The sequence below is a fragment of the Ursus arctos genome, unplaced genomic scaffold (assembly GCF_023065955.2).
Source record: "Ursus arctos isolate Adak ecotype North America unplaced genomic scaffold, UrsArc2.0 scaffold_8, whole genome shotgun sequence".
Lineage (NCBI taxonomy): Eukaryota > Metazoa > Chordata > Mammalia > Carnivora > Ursidae > Ursus > Ursus arctos.
Genome location: NW_026623100.1, coordinates 61,357,470 through 61,378,318, shown reverse-complemented (window position 1 = coordinate 61,378,318; position 20,849 = coordinate 61,357,470). Strand labels below are relative to the sequence as shown.

The window sequence follows — 20,849 nt, the reverse complement described above, 5'->3', positions numbered from 1 at the left end:
AAAGTCCCGTGTGAGACTGTGTGTGCATAGACAGTGACTGCAACACTGTGTTTGGGGATCAAGGTAAGAGACAGGTGGATGCCCACCAAATGGAAACAAGGGAATGAAATAAAGCACATCCATACCACAGTATATCGGGCAGTCACTAAAAACAAGCTGGCTGACCTGAGGATTTCTGGGCTACATGATTAAATGAGGAGTAAAATGCAAAGACATATATACAACACGATCAATTTCTCCTCTCCTTTGTAATGATGACCACAGCAGATCCGTAAATGCTTACCTACATTTCTGTTCTGACGACAGGTGCACAGAGAAAGACACGGAAGTTTACATATTAGGTTGCTACATTGCTTATGTAAAAGCAGGGGGAGGAGGGAGTGGAAGGAGCTGGGGAGCAGATAAGCCAAAATCAATCAATCAAATAATTTTAATAACCAGCCATGAGAAATGCAGCCTGGACATTTAGGTAAATCACCCATTTTGATGTTCTAAGTTTTGTTTTGTTTTTTCAATATACATCTTGTGTTAAACAAATTGAGGTCCTACTATAGACACAATTCTGAATCCTACTTTTTTTCTTAACTTGGTACATCATGAGCCTACTTCCATGTCCACTGCATTAGGTCCTTTCCTAATCTAGCTTCCCAAGAGGGTCCTCTGGAGAGAAGCACAGTGGATCAGCCACATATCAGCTAATGCAAAAATGCCACCAGTCTTGGGCTACCTGGTATATCTAAAAAGGAGGGAAACTTCTAGAACCTGATTGTGATCCATCCTCCCAGTAACACCAGCCAGGATGTCATCTCTTCTCCATTCCTCCAACTAATGTGTATGGACTCAGGTCTTCAGGACTCAGGACCCCAAGCATACCCTTCAGGGGACATGACTGTTCTAGGTGACTTTTGGCCACAGCCCTGCCAAGGCCTCATTCAAGGGAATGTAGGCAGGTGAGATGGATTTTCCAGGGAGCATTTAAGAGCAGCCACATGAATGAAAGATGAAAACAGGCAGTCAGGAAAACCCAGAATTGACCTTGGTGAGAAATGCAGAACATATACAGTGACTCTCATTTAGGCCAAATGGGTGAAAGAAAGGGAACGTCAAGTTCAAAACTTGAATTGCTACTTTCAGAGCAATTAGCATACCCTGAGCAGTTAAAACCCTTAAACCCAAAACAGTTATCGAACAAAGTCCCCAGTGAGTAGGGTGTAATATTCCCAACTGGGGATATCTGTTTACTTTCAGACAGACGTGCGTCTTAGAACAAAAATAAGCAAATGAGTTTATTTTCAAACGCTTCCACGCCTGGCCTGCTCCTAGTTTCCACTGACCTCTGGTCACTCCTGCTGGAGTCCCAGCATCTCAGAAGACCTCCCTGGCCCCTGCCACCCACCCAGTCTCCCTCTCTCTAAATTCCTGCGGGAGTTACCTCTTGTTCTACAGGAAGACTGTCTACATTTGGTACTGTTCTAGATGACGTGGGTTGTCCCATCAACTGCACCCTAATATCCTGCACGCGTGGCAGGATCATGGATTGGGTTATTCGTTATATTTCTTCTCCACTGCACTCTACCTGCTCACTCCCACTCCAGCCCTCCCCTAACCCCTCATCTCAGCACTTGATGCTCCCTTGCTTCCCGGTGGTGGTGGGGGGGGTATGCAAAGGCCAGTGTCATTGAAAGAAGTACCCCCAGAGGATAATGGAAAAAGGGAATTCCTCCCACTTGGAAAGACAATGGAGGCAGCCAGTCCAGAGTGTGGGGGAGGGGTGCCCAAAGGGTAGCAGGATCCAAGAAGAATGGCTTCCTGCTGCAGCCCCTCGGGAGGCAAAACCCTCAGTGTGGGGCCCCCTGGCATCACAAGGAACCCACCAACCCGGGAGCAGCACAATGATGAAGTCTTGGTCAACAGTGTTCCTGCTGTGACCACAACGCCTGGAAGCCTGGAAGATTCAAGGCTCCTCTCCTATTCCAGGGCATGGAGGAAACCTTCTGGGTCTTTGTGCAGCTAGAAGTAGAAGAATCCCCAGTTCAACAGGGGGAACGGGAGTTTAGTCTTGAATAATCCAATCCAATTGAATTCACAATAAATAGGGAAATAATGGCACTGACTCTAGATCTGTTTGTCCTGCACAAGCCTTTCGAAGAGTTAGTTGACATCTAACCCAGCACTTCTCAAACTTTAATTGCACAGAAACCACGTGGGGGTTCTGCTTAGATGCAGATGTAAAATCAGTAGGGTTGGCCTGAGATTTGGCATTTCTTTTTTTTTTTTTTTTTTAAAGATTTTATTTATTTATTCGACAGAGATAGAGACAGCCAGCGAGAGAGGGAACACAAGCAGGGGGACTGGGAGAGGAAGAAGCAGGCTCATAGCAGAGGAGCCTGATGTGGGGCTCGATCCCATAACGCCGGGATCACGCCCTGAGCCGAAGGCAGACGCTTAACCGCTGTGCCACCCAGGCGCCCCAAGAGATTTGGCATTTCTAACAAACTTCCAGGTGAACCAACACCCCCGCCCAGAAATCATACTTTGAGAAGCAAAGGTCTGGGGCAGGGATTAGCAAACACTTTCTCTAAAGGGCCCCGTAAAACGCTGGCTTTGTAACTCCCTCCCCGTTCAGCTCTGCCGCTGCAGTGGGAAGGCCGCCACAAAGAATACATTAAGGAACCAGCATGACCGTGTGCCCATAAAACTTTATTTATGGACGCTGAAATTTGAATCTCATATAGTTTTCATGTGCCACAAAATATTATTTTTCTTCTGAGTTTTTTTCCAACCACTAAAAAATATATTTTTTAAGAAGCCATTCTTAGTTCCCAAGCCATACATAAACAGCAGGAAGAAGGGACTGAATGTGGCCTGTGGGCAGACCTCAGTCTTCGGTGCCCCAAAAAGTACAGAACCCCAACAGGCATCCCTGACAAAGTCAATCAAAGTGGGTTGCTCAGTTACCCTATTTTTTTTTTTTTAAAGATTTTATTTATTTATTCAACAGAGAGAGAGACAGCCAGCGAGAGAGGGAACACAAGCAGGGGGAGTGGGAGAGGAAGAAGCAGGCTCATAGCGGAAGAGCCTGACGTGGGGCTCGATCCCAGAACTCCGGGATCACGCCCTGAGCCGAAGGCAGACGCTTAACCGCTGTGCCACCCAGGCGCCCCTACCCTATTTTCTATCCTGAAGTTGGTTTTCCTTTCCTGTCCTCCTGACACTAGCGCTATGCATTCCAAACAGCAAACACTTCGGGGGTGCGTAGATCCCAGCAAATGTGCTTCTTCAAAAGTCACTGAAATGACTTTAAAAGACTGCCCCTAAATGCTTCTTCTTCTAACAAGAGGCCTTGTGGAATAACAGGTTCCTGGGTTAGTGAAACAGCTTTTCAGGATGAGACTGACCTTCAACTAGAGTTTTCTGAGCTAACGGAAGAGTGACAGGATCAGGAGAAGAAAGGCAACCTTGCAAAAACAACTAGTAAATTCAAAAGCAATTTTCTCAAACCTTTATCCCATGAACCCAAATAAAGATTCTCTCTCTCCCCTTGGCCTCATGTTTCACTTTGACTCAAAAGAGAGAAAAGATTCCTGTTCATCTTGCAGTCCCTTTCACTGTGAAAAGGCCATCCTGGAGACACGGTTGTATCCTTCCAGTAACACACGACACAGTGTAAAAGCCAGGAGGGGGGCGCCTGGGTGGCACAGCGGTTAAGCGTCTGCCTTCGGCTCAGGGCGTGATCCCGGCATTATGGGATCGAGCCCCACATCAGGCTCTTCCGCTATGAGCCTGCTTCTTCCTCTCCCACTCCCCCTGCTTGTGTTCCCTCTCTCCCTGGCTGTCTCTATCTCTGTCAAATAAATAAATAAAAAATCTTTAAAAAAAAAAAAAAAAAAGCCAGGAGGGAGACAGTTCTAGAAGAGGGGCCCGGAGCCAGCAGACAGACACAGCTCCAGACTCCACTACCGCCCCAAATCTGCCCTGGGCGAGGAGGGTGGAACCTGGTTGGGAGTCTCCCGCACCGGGCTTCACATCCAGCCCCACAGGGGCTTGCGGGATGAACTGGTAAGCGTGACCCAGGGGCAGGGGAATTTGCCCAGTGTCACCCCACGCTGGCGAGGCACTCAAAAGGAGAAACCCCTTCAAGGAGCTCACTGCCCCTTGCGAACCATCCTGATGGCACCCCAGAATCCCCCAGACCTATCTTAGCTCTGCCACTTACGAGCTCTACTGATGTGGGCAAGTTTTTGGAACTTGAACCTTAAGTTCCTCATCAGTAAACTAAGGCTACTCAATGTCATCCAGAGATACTATTTATAAGGGAACATCTGAACAGCCTGTATGGTTCAGGCACTGCGGAGTCAGAAGGGCGCCAGCCTTAAACACCCAGCATGACTCTGCTGACGAACACCAGCTAAATCGCAGCCTGCCGACCGCACAGGTGGTATCAAGAACGAAGGACTCAGAGAAAGCACCTAGCGTTTCTCCCAAGAGGCAGTCATGCACCCTTGGCCCTCAGAAAACTCTCCTTCCCGCAAAGACTCTACACTGGTGGTCCCGACCCGGTTCCGTCTCTAGCATTTCATGTAGGACACGTGACAGTCACTTGCACTACTTACCAAGGTCACGGCCAGAGCTGCCCCTTGGCTCTTGCCGGAGCGGGCACCTCTCTCCAGGCAACCCAGGAAGCTCCCGAGGGCTCTTTCAGATGGTCCTACCCACGAAACTCATAGCCAGCCTGGGTGGGAAGACAGCTGGAATCTCACACTGCTGGCCACACACCGTCAACCTACTTGTAGAAAGATGGCCGACTTGGTGGGGAGGGGTGGGGGGTGCTGGTGCCTAAAACACCCAAATGTCCATCCCATCCTCCTGGAACCCAGGATAACAAGGCCCAAATCTTAAAATGCCACCGAAAAAGCAACCAGGTCATTTCTTTGGCAATTAACTTCAGCACTGATCTCCCAGGGAAAACCCTACGATCCCTTACCCCTCACGATGACACCGTGCCCGTGGGAAAGATCTGGATGCTGCTCTGGAATCGCCCCGCTTTTTCCCTGGAGACATCTAACGCACTTCAGGGCCTGACATGTGGCACTCAATGCACACCAGCTCTCCCGACCCCACTTTGAGACTGGAAGAAAACAAGATGGTGACGAGATGAGAGCTCAAATAAAGAAACATGCTTAGTGTGACTGGGGAACTGGAAGGCTTCGCCCCAAAAGAGAAGAAAGGAAATTGCACATTATAAAAAGGAATACGCATTTATAGTAGAAAATATCATAAATGCAGCTTATTTATGGTATTAATAGCAGGTATTTGTTTTTGGTGCTAATAATCTAATTAGCAGTCAATCCAATGCATCCTTTATCATCAGCTGATCCGTAATTACTGCTCCATGCTGAGTATTTTCCCGGCACACGATAGCTTTCAACTCCTCAGCACAAACAAGCAAATAATTGGTGCTATGATGCTGGGTAAGGGACTCCTCCTCTCCGAGGGATGACGTTGGGAGTGGTTAGCCATCCACCACGGCCTCGGCATTCTCCCATCTGCTGATTGATTCTCATTGTCCCTGCTCCGATCAGTCCTGAAGCACACCTTAATGCTTGCAAGAACGTGACATCTTGCAGACTGCCTTTTTTCAAGTTCAATCCTGGGACCAGAAACATTCCCAGCCATCCACAGGAGAGAAGTGTTCATAAGGATGTCAAAGAGTGCTGAAAACACAATATATTTCTCTTTGAAAATGCTGTAAAGTTTCCTCTTGGAATATTGTTATAAAATGGCTTGTCCTAGAAGAGCTAGCTAGCTTCCAACATAAAACTACGGCATCCAACAGCTTGTGGCCGAAACAAGATGTGTCTAATTCCCAGAAGCAGAGCAAAGGCTGCTCTAAGGGCTGGTTGCTACAGGAAAGATCTAGTCAAGCCCTCAATTCCACGATCGCACGTATGGGGTGAGTGTGAGTGGGTGGGGAGAGAAGGAAGCACGGGGCGAGCAAGTGGAAAGAGGGTGGGCTCAAGGTCCCATCTGGAATCCAGCTCCTCCACTTCCAAGCCGCATGACTTTGGGAAAGTCACTTAACTTCACTAAGCCTGGAGGTTCCTCATCTGAAAGGCGAAGCAAATAGTGTGCACTGCACGGGGTGGTAACGAGGAATGAATGACTGACACACAAAGCACCTGGCATGTACTAGGGACTCAGGCTGTTAGTTCCTTGCTTTGACCCTGGATACCAAAAGAAAACAAAAAAATGAAAAACAAACAAAAAAAACAACACCTGGTTTTCTGCAAGCCAGTAGTTTGTGCCACATAATTCCATTCTCTCGTCTCTGTAATTAAGTCTCCACCTCTTACCTACAAGCATAGGTAGATTTCAGCCTGGATTCACTATGGGACACGACACCAGCCAATGTCCCTCTCACAGTCCCCACTGTCCCGAAGGCCCTCCAACCGCAACCACTCTCCTAGAATCCTCCCCATCTTCCAATGATCCAGCGACTAAGGGGTTAACACTCAGCACATACTTCGGGTTTTTTTTTAAAGGAATATTAAATTATTTATTGGCCACTGTTTACCAGTACTTACAATAAAGTAAATAATATACAATTGGATAACATTCTGACTACAAAGTTATAGTTTTTCCTGGTTACTGCTGAACTAGTAACTCAAATACAGAGGAGACTGAGCCTACATGTCAGGAGTGAGTTGGGGTAAAGGAAAACTTTGGTTGGCTGGTGCCCCTCCCGCATCGGTTGTTAAACGTCTTCCTGATTATAAAAGGGAATAAGATTTGGGAAACTGGAAAGACATATCAAGACCTTTCTCCAGAGACGGTCTTATCCAGGCAACAGGAACCAGTAGCTATCAAAAGAACAAAAACTACTACGCTCTGACCCCAAGTGAGGTGCTAAATAAAATCTGAGTCAGAAGCACACATGCAGTTCAGACTTCTTTTTGAACTTTTTACTGAAGTGAAATACACACACAGAAAAGAGTGCGCATTCGATGAATTTTCACAAAGCAAACACACCTGAGTAACCAGCACCCAGATCAAGAAACTGAACAGGACCAGTTCTCCCCAAATATCCTCTGCCTCCTTCTTGTCTTTTTTTAAAGATTTTATTTATTTATTTGAGAGAGAGAAAGAGAGCATGAGCAGGGAGAGGGGCAGCGGGAGAGGCAGAGGGAGAAACAGGCTCCCTACTTAGCAGGGAGCCCGACTCGGGGCTCAATCCCAGGACCCTGAGCTCATGACCTGAGATGAAGGCAGATGCTTAACTGACTGAGCCACCCAGGCGCCCCTCCCCTGCCTCTTTCCTGTCACTGACTCCAACCAAGGGTCCCCATGAAACTGACTTCTAACACCATAGATTAGTTTTGCCTGTTTCTGTACTGAATATGAATAAAATCCCATTGCCAAGGCTGGCCTGCCTGCCACCTGCACCTAGCACACCCTGCAAACTAAGAATGCAATTTACATGTATAAATATTTGAAAATACGTACTCCTAAAAGGAAAATACTTCATGAGATGTGAAAGATGTATGGAATTCAAATTTCAGTGTCCGTAAATAAAGTTTTATTGGGAGACAGCCACACCCATTTGTTGACATCCTGTCTCTCTACAACAGCACCGTTTTTGAGCAGAAACTGTATAACCTAAAAAACCAAAAATATTATCTGGTCCTTTCCAGAAAAAGTTTGCCAACTCCTATTCAGGTACGTGACGTTCTCTGAAATACAAATTCACTTCTCTCGTGCTCACAGCTAGGAGTGAAACTGCAGGGGCCGAGGTGCACTCACGTGCTCAGCTTTTGTAGACGCTACCAAGAAGCTTTCCAAAAACACACACTCCGTTTTAAGGGAAAAGCTAAAACCTGGAGCAGAAACCATAACGTCAGTTTCAAGAGAGGCGGGGAGAATTACAGGGAGTTAGCTCATCCAGAATCGAGCAAATATGATTAGAAAATCACGACGGCCTCCGAGTGGAGAGGGAAAAATATCAGTCACTAGGTTTATACTTTTTTTGTTCTTACTCCATGCATGATGTTTAAAAATACAGTTCCCTTTAATGTTGCCATGCTCAGTGGAAATTGACAGGAGTGGAAAAAGTAGCGATCTTGGCGTAGACACTGACTTTGTCATTCAGGCCACATAAGAAAAGCACCAGCAGGAGCCCTCCGGTAGTTCGTCCGAATTGCAGACAAACTATCCAGGAAGACATTAGCAGCTCCTGATTTTATGCTTTCATACGTTGAAACATGCACATGGGCACCAACTATCACTCATGCCCATCCTCCCAAGCAGCTACAAAGAAGCCGAGCCCCGTGCTGGGTCCTGCCAACAGCCCAACTACAGGGCAGAAGTGAGCAGTCCATCATCAAGGGTCCTCACAGCTAAACAGTGCGACTCAGGCACGGCGCCCTCTGTCTTCCAGAAAGAGGCTCAGGTGATGCGTAGCATCTAAGGGCACTTTCCTGGAGTCATCCCCCACACACCTGCCTTGCATTTCAAACAGGACTTATTAGGGTCTTTCAAATGACATTTTTCCTCTTAGAGGGGAATTGCTTCTGATTGTTTAAGGACCACACTCATCACGAAAGGGCGTCTGTCTTAATTGCACAATCCCGTTGACTTGTGAGAGGAGCAGCCTCGTGAATGACAGTGAGCCTCATTTCCTGCTGTCACCCCTCGCCAACCCAGAAGGGACCTGGCTGGTGAATGTGGGCTCACCCGCACGAGGACAGAGCCACTCTGGCCCAGCATCTCCCCACAGCAGAAGGTAGCATCCTGTGGAACGGTCCTGCAGGGCCCGTGGGCAAGTGACACTTGGCCCATCCTGGAAGAAAACCCCAAGTCCTCCTGGCCCTCCAGTGGCCCTCCTGAGATGCGCTCTCTGGTGCCCCTAAAATTCACTTCTCACGTTCCCTTCTGCATGCAGAAAAGCAACGCCGGTGTTTTAGAGGTTGGGAGTCATTTCTCAGCAAGAGCATTAACTTTTCGTCCATAAGAAAACATACATATAATATACACACGCATAAAATAGATTTCATTTCCCCCTGGAAAAGGGAGCTAACCAGCAGCTGAGCATGGCCATACCAGAAAAAGCGTGAGCGTTAAGAGTCAAAAGAGTGAGTTCAAGGCCACTTACTGGTTGGGGATGCTTGCCAGGGTCTCCTCCCCCTTACAACCTCGGCTTCATCACACTTAGGAAAGTGAGTAATAATAACTTCTGCCTCACGCGGTGGCAGGAAAGACCAAACGAGGCATCTGTGAGTACAGACGCTGCGTAAACCATAAAACATCACAGGGCGTGGCGGAGGAAAGAAGCTACCGCTTAATGTCTTGTTCCTGATTCACTGTTAATTAATCGAGTCTTTGAGCCAGTTCCTCTGCCGATGAAGACCCCAGCCCCACCGTAAGTGCGTCAGTCATTTCAGCACCCAGCTGGCAGCCATCAATTGGCCATCTATTAACAGCCAATTATCTGGACAGCTTAATTAATCTGTGCACCACGTGCTTTGATCTCCCCGAGATCCTCGAAAACAATGAGCCTGATATATAGGCACCAGCTAATTTTTCAACGGCCATCAAGGAATTTGGCGTGCACGATGCCTGTGTGTTGCAGCTGCGAGTGATGGGCGCATAAATATTGATTGGACCAGTCTCTCTGTGGCTTGGGGCGGGGGGAGGTTAGGGAAGGAATGAATGACTACAGTGTTCTCCGAGGAACAAGAGAGCTACATAAATCTCCAGTCCCGGCCACGGGGAAGAAAATCCTAATTTCTAAACCTTAGTGAGACAAGGAAAAGGGACAGGGAGCCTCTTTTGGAGAGAGCGTGTCAAGATGGGGTGGTCATACCCGTTCTGTAGATGCTTCCCTCCTCTCCTGGCCCCGAATGAGATGCAAATTGGGTTTAAGCAGCCGGGATCATTAGGAAGGAGGCAGCTGGGTAGCTGTTCTCTTCATCTGGGAATTCAAATCCAAAGGCAGGAACATGTGAGTGTGCTGCTCTCCCCTGCATTTCCTTGAAAGATCTCTGTAGTGCTTACAGTTAAGAAGACAAGTGACATGAGGAGAATTTAATTATTTTTTTTAAGTGCCTAGTCTCGTCTCTGGGAATGGTATGCAGAAGGGATGTGGTACTCGGCAGCGGCAGCGTCCAGGAGGCCGTGGGTCAGCTGGCTCCTCGGTTCCTGTGGAGAAGGGCTCATGGCGCTCTCAGGGCATCCGAGCAGAATGGTCCAGGGCGGCCCAGGGCAAGGCAGCCAACTTCCCTCGTTCATTAAGAACACCCAGAGCAGCAGGGACGCAAGCTGCTCCTGACCTTGGCTGGAGCTTGCAAGGGACAGCCCAGCCTCCTGTTCCTCCTGGGGCTCCCGGCCGAGTGTCCCAGGGCTCTGTGTTCCGGACCCCACCAGCTCTCCAGAAGATGCAAATAAGAGGAGGGAGAACATGGTGGAGGGAAGAGGGGCTCGTGGAAAGACAAGCAGGACTGAGGACCCCCCCTTCCAGTTCTCACCACAGAGACCGCTTCCTCTCCCCCCCCCCCCCCGCCTCCTCGCGTTCATTAGATCCTGTGATGGCAGCAGCTGCTGCCAAATGCAAAGGCTGCTGCCCCAGAAGGTCACATCAGGCCATTTATTCTGAAATACCAAAATACCAGAGCCAGCAGATTTCAGGAGCTTCTGCAGAATTCCCCAGGGCACCCGAGTATGCGTGTGTGTTCTTGCATATCCCAAAGGGGTTCTTTCCTAATCAGCTCAACATCTGAGGACTCAGAGACTGATTTATTTTTTTGGTTAATCTAGCGTTTCTGGTAAAATAATTAAAAGATAAGTAATAGACACGGAGTATCTGTGCCATAATTATTTATAGCCATGAGGTCTCACTTCGGAGTTATTCACAAGTCACCTGAATCAACAGAGGCTGCCAGTGGAGCAAGCGGGAGACAGGCCCCGGGCCACAGCACACCGCCCCCATTTCACAGCTAGGGAGACTGGGCCCGGGAGAAAGGACCTGAGTTGCCCCTGGCACCTGCCAATGGGTTGCCACACGTACAAGAAAAGCCAGAAGGTGAAACCACACATGGTTATAGGACAGGCGCTCCCAGGAGAGGGTGGGGGCTCTGTCTCCTGACTCCAGCAAGCAGTGTGAGTCTCTGAGGCTGCTGGGGAGCAGGGAGGCCACCCGCCCTCTGGGGCGCTGCAGCCAGTGGGAGGAGTCAGCAGCCAGCCTGCATGGGCAGTGGGCACAGCCGCGCTCACATCCCCAGCAGATGGTGAGTCTAGAATGTTGGTCTCTGGGGCAGAATGCGCAAAAGCCATGGCAAGGTTCACAGACTGCCCCAAAGGGGGGGGGGGGGGATGGGTCCCTGCTCTCTAATTCAGATGCTTTTCCGGAAATGTAATGGGGACTTTGAGATGCTCTGGAAGAGGGACAAAACTGTACATGTTAGACCTTAAACAAGGGCACGGCAATACATTTCTTCAAATGTGCCTGGTAATGGCTAAGACTGTTCTGGAAATTTGGGATGGAAAGCCGTGGGAGAGGATGCAGGCAAAGGAGATAGAGGACGAGATGGCTGTGAACCAGGCGGTGTGGAAATCCTGGGTCTCAGGCGTCCGCACCAGCAGCTTCATTTTGTCCCTGTTTAGTTTACAAATGACCTCTGATGAGTGGCAATTAACACTTTTAAATGATATAAACACATGAGCGACCTGGAAAAAGGGTAGTCTCTAGACAGGCTGGGGAGGCTTGTGACAGGGACATTAATTTCTCTTTCCTTCTTGGTTTTGCCCCTTTGTCGTCTCTGATTTGAGCAGGCATCATTCTACGCCTCCAGGAACATTTGAGACAGGGATCCCTGGTCTTTGTTTCCCAAAGCAAGGAGCTACTCAGGGGAACAAGGGTTTAGGAAGACAGAGAGCTCCCCAGACGGACGCAAAGAAAGTCCCTCAGAACAGATCCACCAGTCCCTAGGACCGGGCCTCCCACCGGGCCCTGGAGGGGAGGGCTGGCTGGGAAAGCAAGCTGGGACATGGGTACAACACAGGGCACGCCAAAAAATAACCTAGGGTGGAGAGATTCCCACCAGCCTAATAGCCTGGAATTTGGGGGCTGGGGGAGAGCTCAGGGTTTAAGAAAAGAAAAAAAAAGCAGCTTGTTGATATCTACAAAGCAAAGACATGCCATTTCGTGGACACCTGACATTTCAACCTGCTACTTTTATATTTCCCATCCTCTTACAGCAACCCCTGCTGGACCACGAGGCAACACTACCCTGCACCTGCTCTAGGAACCTCAGGAGAGGGGAAAACAGCCCAGCGCAGGGTGTAGGCACCAGCGTGCAGGACTGAATGAAAGGACGAACATTCATCTGACAGTGGGCTCCTTCTGGTCGTGCCAGAGTCCAAATTCTCTGGACAGAGTCCAATATGCATGCACTGAGTATCAGCAGATTAATAGGGTCTTTCTCTCCAAAATTCATAATTTTTTTAAATGGGAGAAATGATCTACTAAATGGGGAATAAAATAACAGTGTCATATACCCTAGGCATTTGTGGTATGCAAATATTACGGAAAGACAAGCGCTTTTCCAATAGTGTGTGCTCTATTCCTAGTAGAGCACAAACACATCTACATGGGCCCGAGGCACTTTATTCAAAGCCTTTACATTTCCAATACCTTCCTCAAAAAGTACCCTCAGGCCTCAAATTCTTTTGCTTTTACTAAGCCCTAAGCCCCTGGACTAAATTTAGTTTCTTGGAAGTAAGAGACAAATTTGCTGCTTTTTTTTTTAATTCTGTCGGTTATTGTATAATTCTCCAAATGGCAAACAAATGATAGGGGAGAGAAGAAATAAAAACATTTTTCAGGTATTTTTAGTGGTACAGTATTTATCACTGAAATACAGTTTGAATTAAGACATCCAACTTGTTACATGATTTTCAATTAGGAATTAGAGCTCTGCAGAATTCGGGGGTAGGGGACCCGGTAAAAGAATCAAATCAACATTAAGAAGTCAAACTTAAAGAAATCTTTACTTTAGCTGTTAATAGAACCAGCCCTTCTTGGAACTAAAAAAAAGAAAGAAATCCAATTAATGTCCTTAAACTAGGAATGCAGCTTGCCTTCTCTACATCAGTTGGATTGTGACAAGACGTAGGTTTTATTTTATTATCAGGCCCACTTCTGAGATCGCATCACCAAGTGAATGAGGATGCTTACCAACGCTGGGAGGGAAGGCAAGGAAGGGCCTGAAAACTAGAACTTGTCGCAGACCCCAGGGAAGGCAACTTGCTACATGGAATCTACACAGAGAGGTCCCCGGCCCAAGAGCCCTGGCCACAGTCTCCAGTCCTCCACCAATCCCCTGACTTCTCAGGGGAGGGAGCCCATTGCCTGTGCTTTGGAAAATAACCTGATCCCCTCTTCCACAGCAGGAAGAGGCCCAGGTGGGATGACAACTTGCCAAAGGCTTCGGCATGCCCAAGGCAAGGGCTCTCCCCAAAACGAGGAATGAACATTTCCTGGGAAAAGCTAGGGTATTAAACTCACTCAAAACTGAGTTTCTTCCCTACGATAGACAAATGTCCCATCTGAGTCCCTACTATTGAGGAAACAATCTCTATCCTGGCAATGATTCTTAAACCAGTTGTGCTCCAGCCATTGGATGCAACTTCCCATGGGACCCTTCCCACCAGTGCGTACTCCGTCCAGTCAAAGGAGCCTCCCCTGCCCCAGGTGGACTCCTCCAAAGGCAGAGAAGGCTTTCCCTCCACGGTGGTTCCCTCACAAATTACACCCACGCCCTCCGCCCTCCCTGGAGCTCTGCAAAGGCACGTGTCCAGGGATGAGCCATGGACATGCTGGGAAGTAGGTTGGGCAGCATGCCGTAAATATCCCTAGCCTCCCCCCCATCACCCCCAAGAGCAGACCCTGGCAGTCCACGCACCATAGCGCCATGGAAGGTGCCTGGGGGGGGGGGGCAGTTCCCAAAATGATCCCATTCTGTTCTTATCCCTCACGCTGCCACTTAATAATAACCTTGTTATCTTAGGCCAATTGTATAACTTCATCATTCAGACTTATCTGCATAAAAGTATGATCTGCCCCATGTGGTTGTCGTGGAGATTAAATGAGCTAATATGCATGAAATAGAGTTTGTGAATTTGTAAAGCACTACGCAAATGCTAGCTACTGTTATTTCACACGAGCGCACATGCTCACACAAGCTCGGTCCTTGAGGAACTCAAGAAGAATGAAATCATTCGACCATATGTACATGGGGCCAACCAAACTACAAAAAAATATACACACTTAGTATTCTTCAACTAGCTCCAAATTTTATCCATCAATAGGCTGCTTTCGACTCACATGGAACCCTTGTAAAAACAGTGATTCTAAGACCTTCTCCCAAACCCACAGAATCATAATCACTGCAATAAACCCCAAAGCTTGTATGTTAAACGAGCTCTCCGGGGGACTGTGACACGCAATCGGGTTTGGGAACCAACCACGCTCCTCTGGACAGGATGTGCAAATTTCCGAAATAGATCAGTCACAGGAATAAAATTGTTCTGGTGCTAAGGACTCTTTGTCTCTCCATCTCCTTCCTCAGATACATGTACCAGACACAAAGACACTCACAAATACACACGTAAGGTCAAACAGGTGAAAAACAGGAAGGAGAAATATACTAAGAAGGATGCCTAATAATAAAAGGTATCAAGATTTTAAAAGTCTATAGAATTTGTGTTTCTAAAGAATACAGGAAATGGGAGGAAGAAGAAATAAACTATTAAGACAAAAAAGCAAGGGGTCAAAACTAGAAGACCCCCTCTTCCGTGCCTGCACGGCATTATGCCCAGAATTCCAATATCAGACCACTCCCCCACCCCAACCACTACTCATTTGTTTGTAATTCTACCTCAACCAGGAATCTGTGAGAGCTTCCACCTCCCTGCAAAGGGCCAGGGACACAGCATCCTCATCACAGCTGCCTCCTAACCTAGCACAGAGCCTGGCATAGAGCTGCATTCAATAACTGTGTGTCCAGCGCACACCAGAATGAGAGGAGGCAGGTAAAGACGAAAGAAAAGTGCACAAAGAGGGATAGAGCTTTCTTATCCCAGCTCCCTGGTGTAAACTAAGAATAAGTAAGCTTAAGGTAATGAGGTTCAACGCAAAACAGCGAGAGTTCAAGTCTCTGCAGGTATCATTAACTGCATCACAAGGAGCGGACCCACCCCGGGGGGAAAAGAAGGAAAGCTCTCCAGATCTACGCGCAGGTCTGAGGTGAGAAAATTGATCCAGTGCTCCAAAGGCTGCTTGAAATCACCAGTCTGATCTCGTCACTCCGCGGCTTACCACCCCTTTAAGGGCCCCTAGCACCCACAAGGTCCTACCCAATCCGACCCTCATACACCCGCCCCCAGCCTCCTTTGTACCATCAGCCATGTGGTTTACGCCCAAATTATGCCAAACTCACACAACCTGCTGTGTCATTCCTCTGAGCCTGTTTGGTACAGTTAACCTCTACCTGGAATGCCCTACCTCCTGGCAAACCTACAGTTCATCCTTCTCAACTCAGTTCTGTTACATCCTCCTCCTACAGGAAGTCCCCAGGCTCCCACGACACCCAGTACACTGAGCTCTGTTGGCCCTCAGCGAACTGTACGGTCCTGGCCCCTTCACAAGGAAATCCCCTATGCCCAGAGACCAAGTTCTGCATCTCTGTACCCCTAGCCCCTAGCACACGGCCTGGCACACAGCACACTACAAATAAAAGCTTGTGGAACTCAACTGGGCATTAGTGAGATTCCAAAACCTAAGTGCCAGAAGACTTAGATAAAAGGGGATCTGAGACACACCTTGCTATAGCGGAAAGATTCTGAATATCAGAGATATGAGTTCAAATCAGAGTGACCTAAGGCAAGGTACAAAGACTGAACTTGCTTCTTACTCTATGAAATTAGGACACCACCCAACTTACACAATTACTTATGAAGAAGCACCCACTGTGTACCTGGCACGAAGCGGGTCCTCTGTACAGTACTCACTGGGGAGAATCCCCTCTTTCCCTGTCTCCCTTTCTTTTAGCCTCCTGCTTCAGACCACAACCTCCTCCAAGGGTTTTTCCCAGACCGTGGAGGACTGCTCTGGACCCCGTTCATAAATGTTGTCTGGCTGGCCAGGAACCCCCAGAGGCCTCCTTCTGTGCCCCGCGGCTAGGTCTGTGGAAGAGAAGGCCGAGGAATGGGGGCTCTGAATTACAGGTAAGAGCGAACCCGAAGGGAGAACCTTCTGGCTGCGCTTGGAGGAACCGACCGGGCAGGAGTTGGAAAAGCCACTTGGATTCTCATTTCCCCAACTCCCCACCAACACCAAGGCGTCTGCTTTTACAGGATCCTCAGTGGCGTTCAGGGCACATTGAACTTCCCACGCAGCTGGAGAGCTCGGGGACAATCAGAAAGCAGGGGTGGCGACAGGCCGGTGGGCCCCGGCAGCAGGCGTGCGGGAGGCTGTACGGCGCTCGCCCGCGATGCACACGCGCGCGCGGCGCACCCCGGGCCTCCGGCCTCGCCTGGTCGGGCCTGGCAGCTGCGGGAAGGAAGGAGGTCAGCGCCGCGGCCAGACTTCTCGCGGGCGCCAGCACCCGCCGGCCCTGCCACCGGACCCGACCGCCCGCCACTCGCCCGCGGCGTCCACGGACCGCCACCCCTGGGCGGCTCGTCTGCAGCGCCCCCTCCGCCCCGGGACCCCCGCGCGCTGCCCAAGTTCAGCGACCCGCTCTGTCCGCGAGCGCGCGACCGCCACCCACACCCACTCCCACACTCCGCGGGTCCCGAGGTGCCCCGAGCTTCTCTAAATCCAGAAATATCACCCTGTGGTCGCATCCGGCGCCCCGTTACCTGCTCGCAGCACCCAGACCCCCGCCCTGGCTTCCCGGGAGCCCGCAAGCCCCGCGCGCGAGCGGCGCGCACTCCTGCAACCCAGTGCCCTGCGTCCACCACGCCGCCCAAGCCCGTACCTTTGGGGTCTGCACTTCAGGTCCCGGCGGCGCCTCCAACTTCTTCTTGGTTACCCAGAAGAACAGCAGCACGGTGATCCAGAGCACCCCGAAGATCGGCAGCGCCAAGCGGCGAGTCAGGCGCCGCATGGTCCCGTTTGCCTCGTCTTCTCCGCGGCGCTCCGCCCCTGGGGCACCCCCTAGCGGTCAGGGTCGGAGGGGCAGGAGTCCGGGAGAGCGGCAGCCCCGGGATCCGGGTGCAGGGGCGGCGGGAAGCTGCTAGGCGCCCCGCCCGCTTCGGAGAGAAGCGACCAGGGGCGGGGGTCTCGGGGCCCAGAGCGGCAGGGAAGGACCGAAGGGCAGCCAAGCTGGACTCCCGCTCCCGCCGGAGAAGCGCAGTGGCAGCCGAGATGCTCCCCGCGCCGCCGCCGCCTCGCCCGCCGCCGCCGCGAGGGAAACGGACTCGAGCCGCGGGGAGGGAGGAATCCGAGGCTGTGCCCGGCACCCCGGGAGGAACACGAGGGAGGAGGGAGGGGAGGGAGCGAAGCGAAAGCGTGGGCCCGACAGACCGACTCCGAAGGAGCCCGGGCGGGAGCGAGCGGGGCTCTGAGAGGGGGCGCTACCGCAGCCCGCCGACCGAGGCGCACCGTGCTGCTCTGGGGCCGCGCGAGCCGAGCCCTGGACGCAGCTCCGGGGCCGGCCTGGGTTGGGGAGGGGCAGGAACGGTGCCCCCGCAGCTCCGCCACCCCAGCTGCCAGCTGGGACCTCGGGGCCGGCCCGCGCAGGGCCGAGCCGGGCCGGGCCTGGGAGGACTTTCCCGCTCGCCGCGGGGGCTGCACGTGGCGCTCACTCCCGGGGCCCGCCCCCAACGCACCCGCCTTCCGGGAGCCGGCGCTGGGACTGTGGGACTGCTGCCCCATCCGTGGTTCACGCTCCCGGGCAGTCAGGCCCAAGGCCGAGTTCAGCCAACTCCCCACGGTGTTTCTATGCCTGCCTGCAGGTGCCTGGCAACTTTTTCGGCTTAATGGAAAGCTGAGCTGATCTAAATTTAACTTTAAAGAAATCTTTTTAAAAATTAAGGCGCAATTATCTCCCTTACGGGTTTTCTCTCCCTGTAAGCATCAGGGCTCTGTGCTTGTAAGGAAGCAGGGGTCCAAAGTTGTGCCAACCACATGAGGCACTTGGAAAATGACCCTGGGAAAGCCCCTTTTCCCAAGGCCCTTGGAAAGTGCATTCTCCTCCTTTTTGCAGATGCAAACCGTTTTAGTCTAGAGGCAGAGCAGATTACGAATTGGATTCCCTTGTAGGCCTCCACTAGGCTGGAATCAAGATGCTATCACTGGACTAGGAGTTCCTGGACTGGGTCAGGCTTCCTAGCTGTGCGAATATTGGGCAAGTCCTTTACCTTTCCCCAGCCTAGATGCTTCACCTGTACAATAGTGAGGATGGCGATACCTCCCCTGACAATGAGTGAATAGTTGTGAGAGCTGAATTGAGGTGCTGGTGTTATTCTGATCATCTGATCCCTCAAGGAAGGGTATGAAAAACTCTGTCCTGCCTGGGGAAAACCGGCTGCCAGATTGTGCCGTTTGACTGTCCGCAGCCTTAGCGGGAGGGGTGCTTATGCCATCAAGTTGCGGGGGAGGTGAGGATGATGTACCTGCCGCCATATAGCCGCCCTCCGCCTGCCTCTCCCCACAGAGCTCGGCACAGAGGAAGCCCCGTACCCTGTCTGGAGGTGGGGCAGGTGTCGAGCGGGGCTCTGGAATTCATTCTCCAGTAAAATGGAGCCCCCAAGAAGGGGAGTCAGATATGGAGGAATCTGCCAAAAGCCCCCCATGCTTGGTGCCTTATCATTCAGCCACAGGCCGGTCCTGCCTCTCAGCCCCAAGGTGTCCTTGGCCAGGCTGTAGATAACAGTTTCGGGCTACGAACAGAGGTAGAAATCAAACAGCCTAGAAAAGCTGAGCACTGTTGGCAGCCCATCTTAAGATTCAGCTGAACTCCCAGACCATCACATAGAACCTGAGGTGGGGGAGAGGAGGGGTGTCCAGGACTCCCGTTTATTAGAACTCTGGACACTGAAAGATTGGGGTAGGCTCCCCAGCCGCCGCTTTGGCCAGGCAAAAGTCCAGGTAGATCACGGTAATGGGAGGGGTGAAGGGAGCAGAAAGAGAGCCCCATCCCTGCAGCATCTTGAGCTCCCTGGATTTCTTCCAGGAGCGTCCCCCTGGACCTGCAGGCCGGGGCCTGCCCAGTGTGCTGTGGCAGGCTCGGCAGGGGACCCCCAGGCAAGCAGCTGAGATGCTGCGGACTCCAGGCAGGAGCTGCGGCACCGCACCGTCGTCCATTGCTCAGCGCTTTGTGATGCTGCTTCCGAGTAACAGATGGCAGACAGTTACACAACCGCCAACCTTCAGAGATGGTGCAGCACCACGCTGCCGGCTGCCGAGGGGCTGAGGGCCTTCGTTCTGCTGGGCATCTGGGGAAACCGAGGCCCTAGGTTCCCCCGGGGCAGCTCCATGCAGGGCCTGCAATGCCTGGGAGAGTGGGGATTGCCTTCCGAGGTGCTTGCTTCTTGAATCATTATTTTGTCCTCTGCTCAAGTGGAGAAGATTCCTGGGCCTGTGGAAGCTGTCAAGGGAAGCCAGTTTTGCTTCAGTGTCATTACCTGATCCAGCCACAAGACTATTAGTCTGGGTTGTCAGACCAATACCTGTCATCGGGATTGAAATCCACTTCGGATGGGACTTCGAACATCTGGAAGCCAGGTGAGTCCCCACGCAGGACCCAGCCCCATAGTTCTCTCCCAGGACCCAGGATGGGGTCCCCACGCTTTGGTGGATATTTAAAACTTTAATAACCAGCTTAAGTAATGCAGAGCACAGTGGATCCCAGTGGGGGATTAGCTATCATTGGTGATTAATCCAAGTTACTTTTTTCTCATCACAGCTTATATGGGGAGGAAAAGCTCCTCGCGAAAGATTTAACATGGCAGGAAATAAGATGAATTAAACAAGTACACTCATTAGGTGCCCTCAAATGGATCTGCTTCCCTGGTCTTGACGTTCCTGCGCAAGCTCCTCATTTCTCTGGGTCTCAGTTTCCCCACCCGTAACGTCATGCCCTCTCAACGGCCCTTCCCGCTCACGCACAGAAGGTCCTAACCTTCCTCGTCCCTGGATCGGGACTCTTTCTGCTACTCCTGTCGTTGGCAAGTTCTGTGTAAGCTGTTCTCTCCTCACAGCCGAAGACATTAGAGAGGAAATTGGGTATTGGAGCAGATGTGAGTCATTCATGTTAGTATAAAAACTATGGAATAAAACCCATTATGGCCCCGGAAAGCTGGTAAAGCAGCATATGGAGCCAATGTAAGCTGGAAGCAGGAGGAAGCTGGGAAGTCCAAGGCACATGCTCTCCAGCGGCTTTGGCTTTGGGCTTTCCCACTTTCCTTCTGGCTTCCTTGAGCTGTCCTCCCGTCATTCTCACTGTGCTCACTGCAGAGCCTGCTGCCTTTTGTTCCTTTCGGATCCGACTCCCTGCATCCTTCCTCCCTGCCCACCGTTGTGACTTAAGGGAGAGAGAGTGTGAGCATGCAGGTCTCCCGTCTGCATGCTTATCAGACCTGTCACCACCAGCAAGATGCCCTCTGTGCCAACCTAATGAGATTTTTACCCACAGATGCCCGGACGGCTTTCTGTTGAGGTCTTTACCCCTTCTGGGCCGCAGGGAGAGGTGACGGGTAGCAGGGCAGATTGTCGCACAGTGGAGAGAGGAGGCGCGCACACGCTGGCCCAGCACTGGCAGGGGGCCCTGGCAGCAGAAGGAGCACACCAA

The 20,849-nt window shown here is 51.0% G+C and overlaps 1 protein-coding gene across 3 annotated transcripts in view; it reads right to left on the bottom strand.

Moving 5' to 3' along the window:
- The window catches only part of GALNT14 (polypeptide N-acetylgalactosaminyltransferase 14), a 202,251-nt gene extending 184,963 nt beyond the window's left edge, over positions 1 to 17,288 (bottom strand). For all 3 annotated transcript variants that reach the window (XM_044390984.3, XM_026478393.4, XM_026478403.3), the window contains exon 1: positions 17,034 to 17,288. In XM_044390984.3, coding sequence (XP_044246919.2) covers positions 17,034 to 17,162 — 129 coding nt within the window. In that variant the 5' untranslated portion in view covers positions 17,163 to 17,288. The remainder of the gene's footprint in view (positions 1 to 17,033) is intronic.
- Positions 17,289 to 20,849: the final 3,561 nt, after the last annotated feature.